The 20,000-nt window shown below is 38.1% G+C and overlaps 2 protein-coding genes across 4 annotated transcripts in view; one reads left to right on the top strand and one right to left on the bottom strand.

Annotated features, from left to right (window-relative positions):
- Positions 1–3,618, top strand: part of bcl6ab (BCL6A transcription repressor b) — an 11,412-nt gene extending 7,794 nt beyond the window's left edge. For both annotated transcript variants that reach the window (NM_001100074.1, XM_087238393.1), the window contains 1 exon segment: positions 2,954–3,618. In NM_001100074.1, the coding sequence (NP_001093544.1) occupies positions 2,954–3,082 (129 nt within the window). In that variant the 3' untranslated portion in view covers positions 3,083–3,618.
- A 10,343-nt stretch (positions 3,619–13,961) lies between these two features.
- cmpk1 (cytidine/uridine monophosphate kinase 1) overlaps positions 13,962–20,000 on the bottom strand; it is a 13,118-nt gene continuing 7,079 nt past the window's right edge. Inside the window, 2 exon segments of one of the 2 annotated variants that reach the window (NM_213109.2) lie at positions 13,962–14,804; positions 19,246–19,342. In NM_213109.2, the coding sequence (NP_998274.2) occupies positions 14,763–14,804; positions 19,246–19,342 (139 nt within the window). In that variant the 3' untranslated portion in view covers positions 13,962–14,762. 2 annotated transcript variants of the gene reach the window in all.

Genomic DNA, 20,000 nt, shown 5'->3' with positions numbered 1-20,000 from the left:
TTGGGAGCATTTCTGCGAGTGCTTAAAATTGTTGTGTGCGACCAGTTTTTGCTGCAAAATGTTCACCACATGCGCGGATTCGGAAGACATTCACGCAGAATGCATCTCTAAGCTCTTTGTCTGCACTTGGAACGCGAAACGCAGCACTCAGGAATGGTTTAAAACAGTTGTCATGTCAACTTGCTGCAGTAAACAAATCCAAGTCCGTAATGCTTGCCCCGCCTTCGCGCTCTTCTTATTGGCCCACCAATGCTCTAGCACTGAATGCGAATGATTGGTTAATATCAGCTGTCAATCACTCAGCGCCTTCTGGCTTCGGATGACAGAGAGAGCTACTACCGCGAAAAATTGTAAAGCGCTGAAGATGAAAATGAAGATAACACTTGACAGATTTAGTTTTAGAAACCATCTAGTTACAAATAATGACACATCTTACTAGTGATCATGTGCTGAATGTTAATCCACCACCTACACTTTTCCAAGAGTAGAAGACTTCCATTGGCTTCAAGTCCGCTATGAAAAGTCTGTGAGATGGAGTTTTCAGGTAACTGTTTGCCACATCTAGCACGAGAGCTCCTGTTTAATCCTTCATATAATCGCCAGATGCTGTCCGCCGTGCAAGGGGCAGCTATATGTCAAATGTAACACCACGTACACCGTCGTACAAATGGGCCTACGCTGAGTAAACTAACATCGCTACTCCTAAAAAGACCGGTGTTGCTATTAACATGACGTATGCATATAATAAGGTACAGTATGTGTCAAAAGCATCAGTGCAATATCAGACAGCACTTGTGAGAACAGCAGAGTTATATGGCTAACAGATTCATATAATTCATAAAATTCATTCCGTGTATGCTTTGGTCACTCAGTTCTGTTATAAAAATGTATTTTCTTGAGATAACGGGATTTTGTTGAGACATATTTTCCTCACGCTTGCATATATGTATTAATTTTTTTGCTTGTTAGTTTGATTAGTGTTCATTTCAAATGCTTTAAATATGTTTGTATAAAACTTGTAGTAACAGTGCTCATAAATGGTGGCTGCGACTAAATTTTGGCTGATACGCCTACATTTTTAAAGTTAGGAGCACCGGTGCTACCAAGCAAAAAGGTTAATTTCGAGCCCTGTATAGCGTAATGTGAAGCGGCGCTTCTGGTGTGTGACCCCCTTAAGATGATGACAAAACAGCAAGTTTTGTTCACATTTTAAGATTATAAGGCTGAACGTGACATGAAATGCCATCCGTTTACAGAGATTTCTCACCAGACTGCTGTTGTGTTTGCGATAAGGAGGGACAAGGCTGAATCCAGCTTCTTATTCGCAGCTTCTTATTGACTATCCGGTCCAGCGTTTTTCAGCTTTTCACGGTTCTGGCGCCATCTTGTGCATAGACAACGTCAACCGCCACCGACGAGCTCTCAGAAATTGTAAATATTTTTAAATAGGCACTATTCTTACAAATAAGCTGCATAGTTGCAATCTAAACAACTACATTCTCGACTTAAAAAAGCCTCAGAAGTACATTTTGTTGTCCAACAACAGTAATATTTGTCAAACTGTAGCCTGCTTGTTGCTTGCTTTATGTGGGCGGAGTAATACACAGAGGTGAAGAGGCCTTTGTGTGATGTTACTGGCAAAATATTGCACGGCTATCTGCCAATCAGATTCAAGAACCAGACAGAACTGTTGTATAAGATTCAACATAGATGACTTGTCATTTTTAGTAGTGTTCTACTCATGTGGATCTTTTGTTTAGCCAATGTGAAAATCTTACAAAGTCAGCCCAACCTCACGAGAAAACTAACTATTTTTCAGAACTTCAAAAAATGACTAATTTATAGGAATTCATATGATTTTATTTGTACGAAAATGTGTTATTTTTACAGAGGCATGCCTCCAAAGCCCACCCCTAACCTCAAACACCATAGTTTGCTAACTATCTACTAATACCAGTGAAACTTTGTTGAACAGCAAATGGATGGAACAAGTTCAAGCCACAGAAATTAGATGTGATATTTAAAATATAAAATGTTTGTACCTTAACCTTGTTCCACTCATAGGCTTTTCTGTGTGCTGTATTTTACCAAAAAAACTCCACAGATGAAATGTGTAACATTGTGTTTAATGTATTAAGTTCTACAAAAGTTTCACTGGTATTAGTAGATAGTTAGAAAACTATGGTGTTTGAGTTTAGGGGTGGGCTTTGGAGGCATGCCTCTGTAAAAATAACACGTTTGTTATTGTGAAGCAAGAACTATTGTGAAGCAAGAACTACTGCTATGGTTGACATACAGGTCATTCCGTGTGTAACAGTGTAATAACAAATAATAGGGTATATGCCGAGCTAGTGTTCTTCCCATACTGATAAACTTCCGGTGACCTGTCATTTTGAACTTTTTTCCATTTTATACGGTTCCTTTTACAGCATCGATGTTGTAATGTCATTAAAATACATTCAGTTAAATAAACTTTGGCATTCATTTAGTAACGAGACAAAAAGCCGTTTACTCGCACGCGCCCGTCAGAATTGGCAGGCTAGCGCAGAAGCTCCATTGAATATACTGGGGTAAAATAAATGCTCATATTATAAAGATATGGTAGATGAAAATGTAATTTAATGCAGTGCTTCTTGAACAACCCGAGACCCACTTTATATTGGATATCACTCAGCCAGTGGAGATGGCTGATTTTTAAAGAAAACAGACCTTAAACGCGCCGGTTTTTGCATTGAATACAGTTCGCCGGAAGCGCTTAACCCAGGTTACTGGCAAATTAAAAGTCCTATTAGCATGCTTCTGCATATACCCTATTGTTAATCAGACATTTAACTGAAAAAGCAGAATAAAAGTCAACAAAAAGATAACTTCTGTGAAAAACACATGTGACATGCCAATGATATGTTCTAACCGAAGAAGCATCCAAAGTAAAACTGCCGATTTCTCATTTCAGTGTGAAAACTGCGACCTGCGTTTCCGCCACAAGAGTCAGCTCCGTCTACATCTGCGCCAGAAACACGGAGCCATCACCAACAACAAAGTCCAATACGGCAGAACCATACCGGAACTGACCTGTCCTTAAGCTCCCGCGTGAACTCCTCAGAATCAACACCCATTTCTACGGAAAGCTATGCTAAAGGAGACATCAAAAAATACAGATGCCCGCTCGGCTCTTTGTGATGCCAATCTTTGTGCTACTCAGATGGTGAAGATGTGTACTAATTCTCAGATATGAAGGACTAATGTAGTTCTCCAGCCTGTTGTGGTTCTCGCTGCATGATGGTTTATAATAATATAAACACTGACTTTCAAACATTGTAAATCAAGTTGTTGGTACAGACTGCTATGTGAATTTGAATAAGATTGTATCTTTGTTATTTATTTTTTATCACGAACATGGTTTCACTCCTTTTTAAATCATGTATAATATACAATGGGAAGACTGGTACAGAAATGATGCATTTGCAGTTGGAGTGTTGAATTAAATCTCTGCGTTGAAAGCTGGTAAATGTATGATTTAAGCTCTGTCTGATAATTATACAGCATTTACATGTTTGTACAGTTGTTTTTGGTACTAGGGGGGGCAATGGTTCTTGCAATTAAATATTTGATACCAAACAGATGCGTGTACAGTTCTGTTATTATTTTTGGCATTCTTTGATTAACATACCCTGCTGAAAAATCCAGCTTAAACCAGCCTAGGGTGGTTGGCTGGTTTTAGCTGGTTGACCAGCCTGGTTTTAGAGGGTTTTTGGCCATTTCCAGGCTGGTTTCCAGCCATTTCCAGCCTGGTCTTAGCTGGTCAGGCTGGAAAATAACCTGCCAAATCCAGCTAAAACCAGCTTGACCAGCTTGGTTTAAGCTGGATATAGCTGGTTTTGGCTGGACTCCCAGCTTGGCTAGGCTGGTGGAAGAAACAAACAAATAAAGGAAGATCACTAAATGCACTACAGAATGTTACGTTTACACATCCCTGCACAAACTGCATGTAAACACATCAACTTTTAACAGTATAATACTCCCTACTCTTGAGTACTTTTAAAAGGCCTACTTTTTACATATACTTTAATTAATATTAACGACAGATACTTTTACTGTATTTGCACTACATTTTTGGGCAAGTAATGGTACTTTTACTTGAGTATTACTTTTTAGTACTCTTTCCACCACTGACTGTAGTAAATCCATTATTCAATTTAAAGTCAGTTTAAAAATAATTTAAAAATCACTGTGGTTAAACACAATTGTGTGGCTGCAGTGTCGTGTGTGTATCTAACCAGCCTCTAATGGCAAATAAAATGAAAAAAAAAATCATTCTATTATTTTTATAATCACAGTTGTTAAAAACAGTCTGCAGAAACACTTTGATTGACATTCTCCCTTTGTACAAGTCATCAGAGGGGGAAATCCCTGCCCATTAATGAACTCACCCCATTAGTTAAACAGCCCTGGATCATTATATTTACATAGACATCAGTAATCTAATTATTTGCCAAAAGCTGCGGTCACACTAGAGTATGAGCTTTCAAAATTGTCGTACAGGGCTGTGAAAAGGGGTGGGATTAAACAAGATAAATAGACTTTTTAAAAAGCAAGCGATTGCTCTATATTTTACAGTCTTATCCAGAGAGGTCATGTTTTGACCCTCGATTGGTCTCAGGCACACAAGTGATGCGATTTCGCAGGTCAGAGTTCATCAAGCTTGAACCTTGCAATGCAGCGAACTGCGAAACTTCATGCACGACCTTGTGTTTGCGGTCTGACGCATTTGTGTGGGTATGAATGGAAGTCTATGGGGAGAAAAGTCCAGTGTGACCACAGCTTAAATCTAAATAAGACAATAATATGATTAAGGTGTTAATATGAGTTGTTTTTTTTAAATGTTCCTTTCATGTCCTGTTTTTACGGTTGCCGAGAGAGCTTAATGTGCTGCAATTTGAGAAAACACATGCAAATACAAAAAACACCAGGGAGGGATTTGGATCCTATTTTAACATCAAGAAATTAAAAAAAAAAGAGACTATTGTGTTTATATCACTCCAGTATGACTGTGGACACACTAAACCAGGGGTGGCCAACCCTGTTCCTGGAGAACCACCTTCCTGCAGATTTCAGTTGCAACCCATATTAAACACACCCGCCTGTAATTATCACGTGGGGTTCAGGTCCTAATTAACTGGTTCAGGTGTGTTTGATATGGGTAGCAACTGAAATCTGCAAGGCAGCTTTCCAAGAACAGGGTTGGCCATCCCTGCACTAAACCTACACACAGTTCTGACAAAACAGCTTTCAAAAGATGATTTTCATCATAGGTGCCCTTAAAATTCATAATGATAAAAACAAGTGAATAAACATGTCAGTTGTTTGGTTCAGCAAGATTAGTCAAAGTTAGCTTTATTGTCAATTCAACCACATGGACGTATAGAGAATCGAAATTACGTTTCACACCCTAGGTGCCTAACATATAATATTAATACAAAAAGTTCTAAATACTTAAAATGTTCAAAAAACAGATGTATCTCCACATTGTTTAACACTGAAATGATGACGCTAATTCATTCACCTACCAAAGAACTGAGGTCACTGTTTTGTTTAAGGCTCTAAACATGCTCTCCCAGTTCTCCCACACGAGAAACGATTCTGTATAGCTTTACCCAAAAGGCCATTGTTGTCCAGAAGGTTCATTCACAAGAATGGATTAATACAGAGCGGCTTTATTTGCTTTACTTTTACTGCTTTGTATCTTCAGTACACACTGTAAAAGAGCCTGAATTATGACTTTTATTTTCCTCCAAATGTGAACAATAGTCAAAATGATGCGTGCGCACGCTTTTGCAAGTCAAAATCTAGGCGTTATCATCTTTTCTATTGTAATAGTGTGGAAGAACAGGAATTCACAATTTTCTGGTATCCTGTATGTATTGACAGCTGCTTATATGATTTGCTGACAGTAACAACACACAAGGTCATTCTCAAAAGTGTACTATAGAGATCTATATCTTGTGTCAATTGTTTTGCGATATACTGTACAGGTGTGCGTGAGTGCGTGTGTACACACATAGACATATGTACAGTTGAAGTCAGAATTATTAGCTCCCTGTTTTATTTTTCCCCAATTTCTGTTTAATAGAGATTTTTTGAACACATTTCTAAACATAATAGTTTTAATAACTCATTTCTAATAACTGATTTATTTTATCTTTGCCATGATGACAGTAAATAATATTTGACGATATTTTTCAAGACACTTCTATACAGCTAAAAGTGACATTTAAAGGCTTAACTAGGTTAATAGGTTAACTAAGCAGGTTAGGGTAATTAAACAAGTTATTGTATAATGAAGGTTTGTTCTGTAGATCAGAAAACAATACAGCTTAAAGGGGCTAATTTTGTCCTTAAAATGGTTTTTAAAAAACAAAAACTGCTTTTATTCTAGCTGAAATAAAACAAATAAGACTTTCTCCAGGAGAAAAAAATATTATTAGACATACTGTGAAAATTTCCTTGCTCAGTTAAACGTCATTTGGGAAATATTTAAAAAAGAAAAGGGGGTAGTAATAATGACTTCCACTGTATATGTGATTTACAAGGACTCTCCATAGGCATAATAATTATTTGCCTTCATACATTTGTTACGTTTATTTGCTTTATTTGAGTTTAAGTGTGGTTTATTCATAAACTAATTTCGAGAGGATCACGTGCTTATGAACACGGCTGGCTCCTTATTAGCTCCGTAATTTGCCATATTAGATGATTACGGAAGCATTATAAATAATCTGAGTCTTTCACTCCAGTTATCTTCGTCTTGAAGCTCCACCCCTTACACCCCTACTTTCTTCCCCTTTTCCGATAGGACAACTTGGTGGCCCAGTAGCTAACACTGTTGCCTCACAGCAAGAACACCGCTGGTCCAACCTATCGGGCCAGTTGGTGTTTCTGTGCGGAGTTTGAATGTTCTTTCCTTGTTCACCGGTTTCCTCCCACAGTCCAAAAACATAAACCATAGCCAATCGACTAAAACAAATTTTCACCCAATACAACCTCAGTTTACACTTCTCACAGCGACAAGCAGGGGAGTTTTCAAGACCTACCTGAGCTCGAACTCCCCTCTCGCCCTTCTAACGGGAGGGAGCCCCGGGCTCGAGGATTTTACAAGCTCAGGGCTCTCTCCTAGGACAGCATGCCAAATACACTTTATTGATTATCAGCTAAGTGTGAACTCTTGAAATTATATTATAATCACATTCATATCGTACAAATTACCTGACACCTTTCAGACCATTCATCTTCATTATGCCCGGCTCATACTGTGCGATTTCAGCCACGATTTGGTTGTCTGAGACACATTTGGGAAATCGGAAAATTTTTTAGTAATTGTAGGCTAATATCTGTGGATCTATGATCTTTGGTTTGAAATGTTTGCCGTTGCAATCAAACCTCCCCACAGATGAACTTCTGGCAGTGTCAAAAGATTACAGACACTTTCCTGCAGGGTTACTTCAACTTCAGCAATCAGCACGGCATCTTCAAAATAATAATAATAATAATAATTTTTATTTATATAGCGCCTTTCCAGAGCTCAAGGACACTTTACAAGGAATGCAACAAAAAGATAAACAAACATACATGAAGTCAAATATAACAAACTGGAATTACACAAACAAGACCTAAGAGACATATGAGCAAAGTGGAGGTGGATCAGATAAAGTAGTCAGTTTGGCAGATCAGAAGCGAAGCGTTCAGAAAATAAGTGAGTCTTAAGTAAGGATTTGAATTCAGAGATATTATTAGCAGGGCGGAGTGAACGTGGTAGAGAGTTCCAGAGTTTGGGTGCAATAACACTAAATGATCTGCCCCCCATTGAAGAGAGCGAGACAGCGAGAAGGCCAGAGTCAGCAGAACGTAAAGAGCGAGTTGGGCTGTAGGGGACAAGCATGTTGCAGAGATAGGAGGGTGCTAGGTTATTTAAGGATCTAAATGCAAGGAGGAGAATTTTGAATTTAATGCGATATGCAACCGGGAGCCAATGGAGATTGTACAAGATTGGGGTTATTTGAGCAGAACGTTTGGTATGAGTGAGTATTCTAGCTGCAGAGTTTTGAATACACTGTAATCTGGAGATGAGGCTCAAGAAAAAGCTCGAAACAGCCTGTTTCTGGTTTTATTATTGAAGCTTGCGGAGAGAAAATGTACCCCCACAGTTTATTTATGTTAACCACAAGATATCATTTTAGAATGCGGGAAAGTGAATGTTTCAAGGATGGATGACAACAAACGTTCTTGCATGTCTTTGTTTGGCACATCTTCATTGTCATTCAGCCTGACAGCTGAGGTCTTTCAGTGTGACATGGGAGTCATGTTTGTGTAGTCTGACATGCTACAATCATTTAGAATTATTATTAATAAACCCACAGAGTGCGGCAGGCTTTTACACAAATTACGACTGTTAGATTAAACTTGAAAGCTCCCTCATTCTCCATAGACATAAACGACACATTCAAAGTTCTCTGTCCGTCTATATAGATTCACCCACGTCAGGTCATGAGAATGGTCATACTACCATCAGAAAACTTTTTTCCATGTGTCAGCAGCGCAAAACATAAACAACAGTTTACACGCACCCTGTTCCAATTTGTAAGACATTGCCGACCAAGGCTGTACTCACACTATGTACAGTTGCCTCGAACTGGGCCAAAGCACGTTTGTCCCCCTCCCGTCTTCCCCGACGGACCACACTCGCACTACAATCGGGCCTGGGCACGCTTACGTCATCAATGTTGTGATGGTCAGTGAGCGCTCTCGCTCAATACAGTGGAGATTGCTCTAGTTATATAGTTTCAGTCGTTTGATATGCAGTGACATGCAGTCAAATATTTCGCCAAACAGTCCTTAGGGAAGCGTTGACACGCAGTCAGATATTTCGCAGAACAGATTCGCCACTTTTGGCGTTTATAAACAATCATAAAGCCCTCGTGGAGCAGGAATTAGGAGGTTTGCTGAAGGTGCGCAGCTGTCGTGCAGTGGGGAGTTTGCGTCTTTAATAAACTACGGCAGTTTGCGTTCACTGAACAGTAAGAATGATTAATAAATCATATGAAACAGTCCCTTAAAAGTCACGTCTCGCTTTCAGTTTCGGGCTTTGGCGCGTTTTGCACTCACACACAAGCCAAAGCCCAAGTGAACCGCGCTTAGGCCCACCTCTTCCAACCGGGCCAGGGCCAGCCAAGTGAACCGTGCTTGAGCCCGATTCAGCGCACTCACACTTCTTAAACGACCTGGGAAACGGGCCTGGGCACGGTACGGATGGCATAGTGTTGGTAGGCCCTAAAGTTGTTTTGGTGCACAAATGTGTTCTTGGAGCTTCAGATAATCACAGTTAAACCACTGAAGTTTTTGACAATAGCCCTTTTCACACATACAGACCTTTCCGGAAAGGTCTGTATGTGTGAATAGGCCCTTTTCGAAAATACTGGTAAACTCGTTCTGGCTATTTTCCGGAAAGAAAAGTTTGTAATATTACTGGTAATTTGCCGGAATGCTGCGCTGTGTGAACGCAGTAGGAAGATTGCCGGAAAGAGCCCGTTCACGTCTAGAACATGCAGACGCATTCACGTCCGCGCGGTTTATAAGAATAAAAGCCTTTGAATATTTTCCCAGACACATTTACCTGCTAGAAGTTAGACAGATAATGATTATATGTTCATCTTAATGCCAACTGTCGAAATAATTATCTATAAGATGCTTATGATAAGCCGTTGTTTGTTTACCTTCAAGCTTTGCGTGGCCCATTAAACAACCCTGTAAGCGCCTGCACACACACATATTATGTACATCTCGACATGCGTTTTCATCGGAGTTGTTCACAATACTCATCCATCCAGAGAGTTTGTAATGTGGTCAAATGTTTACAAATACAAGCGCAGCCGTTTAGAGATCATTTCTGGTTAATGATGTCAGAATTTACCGGTATTTTGGAATGGATGTGTGTGAACGGTCTTTTCCGGAAAAACTCCATAACGTCCTCGCCTGTGAACAGCGCTTTTTTTGAATTTACTGGTAAAGTCGTTCCGGAAATTTTCCAGAAATTTACTGGTATCACTGTGTGAAAGGGGCTATTGTGTTTAGTTCCCTTTCTTGAACGTCTAGTGACTGCTGCTGTCTGTGGAAGATGAGAGAGCTCTCTGAGAGGGTTTCAGGGGATTATAGCAGGGGTCTCAAACTCGCGGCCCGCGGGCCATTTGCGGCCCTCAGTGCAATATTTTGTGGCCCGCGCCGACCGCTGTACTCTGACAAAATCAGCGGAGCGGGGAGAGAGAGAGCGCTCCCCGCTCCGCTGATTCTATCCGTACACAGCGCGCTTGTCACTCAATGCGCGTTGTCGCGCGTTCTGATAAGCTGTGTTGTCGCGCGCGTACTCAAGAGCGGTGTTATCGCGCGCCTACTGAAGGGCGGGACCGAGGGTGTGTCGCGTCGCGGGGGGACTTTTGATCATTTTGGAAGGGCACTTTCTATGCAAGACTAAAAAGGGCATGTGCTCTGCACAGGTTGAGCCCTATGTGTGCACGTGCCTGCCCTGCATCTTATATATATTATCAGCCTGATCTCATGAGAAAACATAAGTATTTTACGTTTTGCCAGTTTAGTGGCTATAATTCGTACGAGTTCAGTCGTACGAAATGGTGCGATTTTTAAAAGGAGGCGTGGCACCTAGCCCCAACCGTCATTGGGGGATAAGCAAATCGTACTAAATTGTACGAATTAGATCGTACGAATTCATACGAATTAGCCACTAAATGAAAAAGTTACGAATTGCCGTGAGATTGTGTTGATATTATAGGTAGATACAGACTGGAGTGGGGTGGGGGTGTTTTATTTATACATATATACGGCTTTTTTTTAGGTGAGGGAATGGAAGTTTTGAGTGAGTTCCCCCACTTTTTTCCCTAGGACTTCAATAAGTAAAAGTACAGGTCTAGACTTAATGATGATCATCTTCAAGCCATACTGAGGGTCTCAACTGCTTCCGCTCTAAAGCCATATGTGGTTCAGATTTGTGAGAAGAAGCGCTGTCAAGTCTCTGGCAGCAAGAAGTAGGCAAAAGATGCCATGTTCAGAAGAACTGTTCATAATCTTCACTCAATGTTCTATTAATGTTCAGGACACTTCATGTTCAGAAGAAATAATTAAAACTGTTAATAATGACATTTGAGGACTTTTTTTTGTGAAATCCCTTATGCGGCCCAGCCTCACCCAGATTTTGCCTCCTGCGGCCCCCAGGTAAATTGAGTTTGAGACCCCTGGATTAGAGCAACATGAGGGCAAGTAATGAATGGCAGAATTTTAATTTTGTCCTTACACTGAGTGCTCATTTAAAATGCTGTGTGTGATTACCTGCATGACCCGTTATTTTGTTGTTTGTTTTGCTTTGTGGTGTTTGTTCATGAGTTACTTGTTTCTTCTGAACAAATAAACTGCTTCTGATCTTTTGAAAACTCCATTTCCTGCAGGTCCTTTAGGCATCTTTTGCATATCTGAACCCTTTTAAATAAACTTGAAATACATCTTTTCACACTGAGGACATTTGAGGTACTATTAAAAACTTTTTTAAAAGGTTTGAAATGCTCAATGATGCTTCAGAAAGAAAAACAATCAAGGTAAATTGTATTTAATCTGTTATGTTATTTAATTATTTGTTTGAATCTTCTGTTGCTTCCAAAAAGCAACATGGACATGAGACCCTTATTTTAAAAAAGAACAATATGGACATCTTCCACCAGTTAAAAGTTTTCATCTCAGCTATTGATGGACTTTTGTTTCCTTCAGGAGCATCAGAACCTGTTTTTAATAGCTGTGTTTGAGTCCCGCAATCATCCTCATTGTGAAACGATGGATCTCAAAACCATAGTAACTGCTGGAAAAAATACTAAACAAACCCTGAAGAATCTGCAGAACATGGAGGATTGTTCTTAAGAACAGCAAGTACTTTAACTGTTCAAAATAAACAAACAACCCTCACAAATCAGAAAAACAGTCTTAGATCATCTAGGTCAGGGGTGCTCAATCCTGTTCCTGGAGATCTACCCTCCTGCAGATTTCAGTTGCTACCCATATCAAACACACCTGAACCAATTAATTAGGACCTGAACACCACTTGATAATTACAGGCAGGTGTGTTTGATTTGGGTTAAACTATGAATCTTGGGAAAAAACTCCAGTTGAAATCTTTCATCTGGAGTTTTGCAAAAACATCCTCGGAGTTCACAGAAGCACACCTAGCCTTGGTTGCAGAGCAGAACTAGGCAGGTTCCCTCTGCTCTCAGAAATCCAGAAGAGAGCAGGGAAGTTCTGGCTCCATCTGTCAGACTCCAGCCCAGAGAGCTACCATCAGCAAGCCCTCATAAAAACACCAACTAAATTCACAAACCAACATATAAAGACTAAAGAAATAGAAAAGATTACCCAGGAGGATTATAAAGTCAATTGGCAAAATAAAGTACAACAAATAAAAAAGTTAGCGTGCTTCAACCAGATTAAACCTGGTTATGAACTGGCCCTGTATCTGACCAACATTAAGAGCCCTGGTCAGAGAAAGCTGATGAGCCGGTACCGTCTGAGTGGACACAGTCTGAGTGTGGAGACGGGGCGACACAAGCGCAGCTGGAGGAGCCCAGAGCTCAGACTGTGTCCACACTGCTCTGCTGGAGTTGTGGAGGATGAGCTGCATTTCTTCACTCACTGCAGCAAATATCAGAGCATCAGAGAAGCTTACTTCACACAAATGTCTCTGATTCTACCAATTCCAGCACGCCACAAATACGGAGAAACTCCATTATATTTTGGGAGAAAATGAAAAGTGTCTCCACCTAGCAGCACAGTACGTGTCCTCATGCCACCATATGAGAGAAAAAGGCTGAACCCCCTTATCCCTTATTAAAGCTCTCTGTCCTTACCATTTATTATTATATACTTTTGTTAATCTTTTTTTTTTTTTATTAACTTGTTTATTGGGACAACATAAATGTATAATATAACGATATGTATATGTGTTTATTATTGCTTATATTTCTTTTATCTATATGAATGTTCTGTATTTTGTTATTGCTTTGGCAACATTGTGATTTGTTTTACAGTCATACCAATAAAGCTCTTTGAATTTGAATTTGAGAGAGAGAGAGAAATTTGCACTCGTTTTGCACGCATGTGACATGATACAGGTTAATCTCCACTGCTGTATGGATCTGTTAATGTACAAAATAAGCCCGATTTAACGTCCACAAACCAAGATTGAAGCGTCTTTTTTTTTTATAATTGTTCTGACATGCGGCTGTGCTGATGAAGTGAATCGCTGTATCTCATTACACACATGCACTGTTTTAAAACATTTTAAACATGTGAAACTCACTCTTGATCACATCTGATGATGATTAAATATCCTAGTAAACTGAACAGACCTTTTATTCCCGGTTGCTTTGCGCACGTCCTGTCTTGTTGATATGATTATATGCGTTACTACAGAGACATGTTAATGCGTGCAGCTGTCAATCAATATCGGTGGGTGGGGGGACCGCACTCCTACGTCAAGTTGCGGTCGATCTGAAAACCGCTCCAATTGGTCCACCGTTTTTATGTTGTTAAATTTGAAAAAAAAAGAGGACTGGGTGTGTTTATTTCACCCCAATATTACAGTATATACACTATACTTACACACGTCTGTCCGAACAGCTTTAAAAGTAGATTTTTCACCATAGGTGCCCTTTAAGAAATCATAACAAGCTCAGATTTCCAACATTATTTTCAGTTTTTTTGTTGTGTTCTGAAAACTTACAACAAACCGAGAAAGAGTAATCATTTTAGGTCAAAGTAATTGAAAATCCCACAAATGACTTTTAAAACACCCAGTAATGCAAGTGAAGAGACAGTAATGCAAGTGAAGAGACAGTAATGCAAGTGAAGCATTCAATGCGTTGAGTCAGAAGACATTCCAAATCAGAACGTTTATTTTTCTGTCATCCTTGATATTTCTTATGTTATTTGTGGACACAGTCTGAACACAGACTGAATCGTCACATCAATACGACAAATTCGGTTCATTCACAAACAACCCCAAGGATGCCGAGACAACCAAAAATAAAAGCATGAGCCCCTGTTCCCACATCGTAAAATCAACTGCCTGAGCAAAGATGACACGTGTTTGGAATCTAGCACGCAAAATACGATAAAACAACAATCATACAGCTAAAACACTTCTCTGTTGTTGAGCGGCCAGCAATAGGTCCTCAGAGCCTGCTGTGGATTACTATGGAAAACAGTGAGGAAAAACATGAGCAGATACAACATTTAAGAAAAAAAGGCCTGGGAATCTGTTGGTCACGTAGAATCGCTCACTACTTAAGTGCAGAAACCAATCAAAACGCAGGGCTTGATGCGTTTCTAAACATCTCTCGCGTGTGATAATGAAATATCAGCATAATGTGTTTCTGTACAAGTGCCCCGAATGTTATTGCTCAAGCTTGCCTAGTTCTCTGCTGAAATATTTGTTCCTCTTCAGTGTAATGCTGAGCAAATATGCACTGTTTGCTCAACAACAAAGCGTTTTCCTTTCAGACTTACAAACACGGATATGAGCACACACTCTTACGTCTAAAAAACCCTATTTCACTGTCGCATGAGTAAAAATGTGTAAATTGATACATGTAGAAGGCATAGCACTGCCGACGGGTGTACAGACACCTTCCTTTTCAAGGATTTTGGTTTGTTGAAGTTTAGTCGTCTTTCTCCAGAATGTTCTTGACATCTGCAAACACCTGGGGGGAAAAGAAAGCCAAATAGATGTTGAACAGATGTTTTACTGCATTATTACAATTGTTTTACATTATTATTACAATATCGCTGTATTTATTATAAATAATAATAACAATAATTTGCTGATATTTATTATTTATGTTTTTTTGTTGTTGGTTTTTAAAAGCACAACATTATAAATTATTATTATAAAAGAAAATACCATCAATCTTTTTTACTTCAATCTGTATTAGGAAAATGTTAACACTTGATTTATTCTATAAAGATGACATCTCTCTTGTCATTTAAAAATGTTCTTGTCAGAATAATAAATGTTTTGATTTGGTCTGAATATTGATGTCAACTCAAGTGATATCTTAACTCTTCTAATAACACAGAGAAACAGTGTAAATTGCTCTTTTTATGCCCCAAAAATAGCTCAAATGCTTTCTTCTGTAAACTATTGAGCATCTGCTCTCAATATGGCTTAGATTTTGACATCGAATAAAATACAAGGAAGAGTTTTATTATGATAATCACTAATAGGAAGATAGGAAACACCCTGCATTTGCTGAATTTGCTCTGTTCTTAAAATACGCAAGGAGGTTAAACACATAGGACACTATATAACTGATGATCTGTCTAATAATACGGACATTTACAGACAGTGTTGTAGGATGTATGTTCAAGCTAATATGCTAATGAGTAAATAGGAGTACACTCTTTAAAGCAAGGTTCAACGCTAAGGATTTTTTCTACTGGCCCAATCGGACCAGTGGTTCAGATTTTTACTTGTCCTGCCAATATTTTCACTGGCCCCACCAAAAAAAGTTTATAGCTATTTCTTAGCCACAAATAAAACGAAAACGTGTCAAAATGTTTGTAAATCTAGAATTTAAATATTTAAAAAATGTTAATAAATGTGTAATGAGCAAAATTCAAAGTGTTTTGAAATAAAAGATGGCTAAAGACCGGCCAAACTGACTGCAAACTGTACATAACTTCAATAAAGTCATGGTGTACGCTCGTATATGTCTGCTTCCAAGACGTTCGAAAAAAATGTTTTCCTTTAGCATCATCATTTGATGTTACCGCCATGTTGCTGTCTCTTCGCTGTACTAATAACATGCTCACAACATCCAATCAGATAAGAAGAACCAAGAAGGTAGCATTTGAAGGCTTGAAAGCACAAACTGTTTCTCAATTCTAAAACTGTATTTGCACGCAATTGACAAATAGTCACAGGCAAATTAAACTTTAGTGACAAGGCAGCAGTGGCCCGATCGGGCCAGTAATGATCCTGTCTACTGTCCCGAGCATCTCACACACTGGCCCCGGGCCATTGGGCAGTCCTTATTGTTGAGCCCTGTAAAGCCTTCTGCACCCCTATGTATACTGCCCATTTGTGGGGGTGTCAATCCAAGAGTTCCTGCAGACCTTTTTTTATCATCAAGTGTGATTATAAAAGACACTCGCAACTGTTTAAACCCCTTATAAAAGTGATTTAGTCATTATAGGTCACCTTTACAGGACTCATCTGAATTGAAAGCAGCATAACAGCAAGCGTGCTCATCAAGATAATAAAACAATGGAAATTATTCTCTGTATTTCCAGTGAATGTTCTCTGCTTATTTTCACACGCCCTGCTATAAATGCCTCAGGCAAGTGGCCAATCGCAAACCCCGCCTTAGTTAAAAACAGGTTTCGTGAGCAGGAGCACCTCTGTCACCCGACCCCATCTCTAAGGCAAAAAAACAAACAAACAATATGGAGGAAAAGCTTCGAAACCCACATGAAAAACAAACCAAAAATCTGTTAATTTTAAAATCGAATAGGTTTTTAATAATTGGAGAATCTTTTTTTAAATGCAAAATGTATCTCCAATTATAGAATATCCCCCCATTATAGAATCCCCAAAAGACAGTGCTCCTTAAAAGTTATAGAAGATATATAGAAGTTATAGAAGTTATGCAGATATAGAATGGATAAAGATGTGAATAATTACTAATCAACCAAATGAAGAGATTAGTCCTTCATTCATTCATGCATTCATTCATTTTCTTTTCAGCTTAGTCCCTTTATTAATCTGGGGTCGCCGCAGGGGAATGAACTGCCAACTTATCCAGCATCTGTTTTATGCAGCGGATGCCCTTCCAGCTGCAATCCATCACTGGGAAACATCCATAAACTCTCATTTACACAAATACACTATGGACAATTTAGATTAGCCAATTCATAAAGGGATCATACAAGAGATGGGTCATTATCACTATAAAGTGCCTTTGATGTCCCACAAGATTGAATCAGTCCTATATGAACATAATGCGAAATAATGAAACTCTGATGTTTTAATATAATTGGTTAAATCTTTACACACATGCGGGTAGAATTATAAGCGTTTTAAAATGTGTCAATTTTCGCATATTCTTTCATTGAATGGATGTGATTTTGCCATGTCCCACACACTGCTCTGCCAACTTCAGCAAGTCTATAAAGCAGGTAAATTAGATCAAATTTAAATGATTTTTAAATATATTCGACAATATATTAACAAGTAATTTGACAAAATAAGTCATTTTGATAACTTTTATTTTGTTTTTATAATATTATTAATCATTTTGCACGTGTCCTTAAAATTGCTGTCCACCCTGTCATGATGTGGTAAATGCCCTTTTAAGAAACCCTCTAATGTACTCATTGGCATCCCCATGCCTGTTTTGCCTTTCTTCAGAGGAGGTTAAAACATCTGCTGTTTCTATATTTATGTTTCCTATTTTTCCTCATATTGTGTTTGAAACTGAATGTTGTCAAGCTTAACATGTCCACCCTGTCATAGTGAAATATTTATTAATTTGAAAAATTATCTATATTATTAAATCTGAAATTAAAAATATAGCTTTCAAACTGTGTACAAAGAGCTTAAAAAGGGAAACACGTTACCAGCTGCAGGTACAACATGTGTTGAATAAATGCTATCTTTAGCCAAAAATGTCCTCTCTGTCATCTGTCAACCCTGTCACAAATCCTTCCTTGACAAGGTGGACATATGCTTTGTTATTGACACTACCATTATGCATTCATTCATTGTTAATTAGTTAATGTTTTAACTAATACTACACACATACTACACCAGTAGATGCAATACATGAGTGGACAATACAAACCTTTTAGCAATATCTGTATCCTTTAAAAGTCCATATAATAGAGCTCATTGACTGTTTGAAATAAAAATACAACCCTAAGTATTTCTACAATTGTGTGAACAACATCTGTATCTAATTACTTACCTTATTCTGAAAAAAAAAAAAAAAAACAGTATCATTAAGGTGTTCAACTTGAGTTGCTTCCTACACTCCCTTCACTCCTCCAATACAATGTACAATGTAAAGATTTACATTCATTAGCAAATATAGTTTAATTTAAAGGACAATAATTGTTTATTTTCCCATTAATTTGCATCAAACCTAATTGATAACAGAAGAGGTGGTGTGGAGGCTCAGTGGTTTGCTGTAGTTAGTGAAAATAGAAGCTGAGCTCCGAAAACTTTACAACTCTTTTATTTTAACCCTTTAATGTTTCTTGTTGTACCTGTTGTTTTTTCAAATGTTCCTCCATATTTAGTTCACTAATTAAAGCCTTTGTCCACCTGGTCATGCCAGTGTTCACCCTATAATCTTGTTTTTAATGAAAATAAACTAATTATTTATACAGTAACCTCAGCAAAGCATAGTGTGTGAGTCCTTAATAAACCAATAAGGGCCAGTTAATATTGTTTAAAAGTTTGACTAAATATTTTAGATTTTGGGTTTTATTTTGAAAAGAACGTGCAGCAATTGCGTATTTTATTGGGAAACAAACGTTTTGTCCATTGATTTATTAATATAAATAGACTTTTTAAATAATCTAAAAAGTTGGGTTGGTAAAGAGACACATTACCTTTCTGAAAATATACATTTTATAATCACACTGCACCAAAAATATACTACATCGAATTTTTCCATAGGTTGACAAAATTTGAGGTTTGTTTACTGTAATTCTGCTTGCAGTTTATTTATAAAAAGTGCAGGAGCTTGACCAACATTCATTTCTTACAGACTAAGGTCTAACAACTAACGGGGTAAATAGAAAAAACTAATCTAAAAGTATTATATTATATTTTTTTAATATAAATTTTGATGTCTCAAAGGCACTGTAAAGTGATAATGACCCAAATATTAATATAAAGAGATTGTATTTTATACTGTGGTGTGATGTTTTAAGTATCTCTTAGAAAAGAACTTTTAAAAAAATAACATTTATTTCGTACAAGCTATCTTATTTTGTTCAAATTATTCACTTTCGCCAACTTTCAAGCTGCACTGCATACACACACACACACACACACACACACACACACACACACACACACACACACACACACACACACACACACACACTAATGAAAAAAGATTAAAACAGCAGTACCTCATCCACAGATCGGGAGGCATCAATCCTTTGCACTTTTCCTTGCTTCTCGTACAGCTCTATAATGGGCCGTGTGGACTGCAGGTACGTCTGGATCCTGACAAGGTAACAACAAATTTTGCAAGAATTATTATTATTATTATTAGGAAATCAAAAATGCAACCCACAGATTAGTCTTTCCTCTTAATATAATGTCAATACAGAAATGTGTGACACAAATATCGCTAACAGTTCCTTCAGAATTTCTCTGGAGATTTTTCAGATTTTTGTGTCAGACAGTTTTTCTTGAAATTATCTGCAGCATTTCTTGTGTTGTTTTGCTGTGAAATTATTTACAGCAACAGTTTTGAATCCTTTGAATCCGCCTTTGAACCTTGGAAACCTTTATGAATGTTGTGTTTCAAATCAGTGGTTCAGAGCACTATCAAATTGGCAAGGTCACGTGTTTCAGTAAACAGGATTTTGTTACATCATTACCTTTTCAAAACGTTTAGAAAAGACACTGTTTCATCACTGTGTATAAAAGCATAATATCCACATGAATCATACAGGTTTACTCACATCGCCCCCCAGTGGTGAATCACTGAACAGATTTCATTGGTTTTAACAGATGTTGTGGCATTTGCAAAATCAAAATGATTGATATCAGTTAATAGTCTCTCCACTATGGAATAAAACGATATACAAATGTATTGAAAATGTATTTGAAAATATATTTTAAAATGCATATTACACAGACACTTAATATTAAATAA

This window comes from Danio rerio, chromosome 2, assembly GCF_052040795.2.
Source record: "Danio rerio strain M-AB ecotype USA chromosome 2, GRCz13ab, whole genome shotgun sequence".
Classification (NCBI taxonomy): domain Eukaryota; kingdom Metazoa; phylum Chordata; class Actinopteri; order Cypriniformes; family Danionidae; genus Danio; species Danio rerio.
Note: the sequence above shows the minus strand (reverse complement) of the source record. Positions and strands in the feature narration are given on the sequence as shown.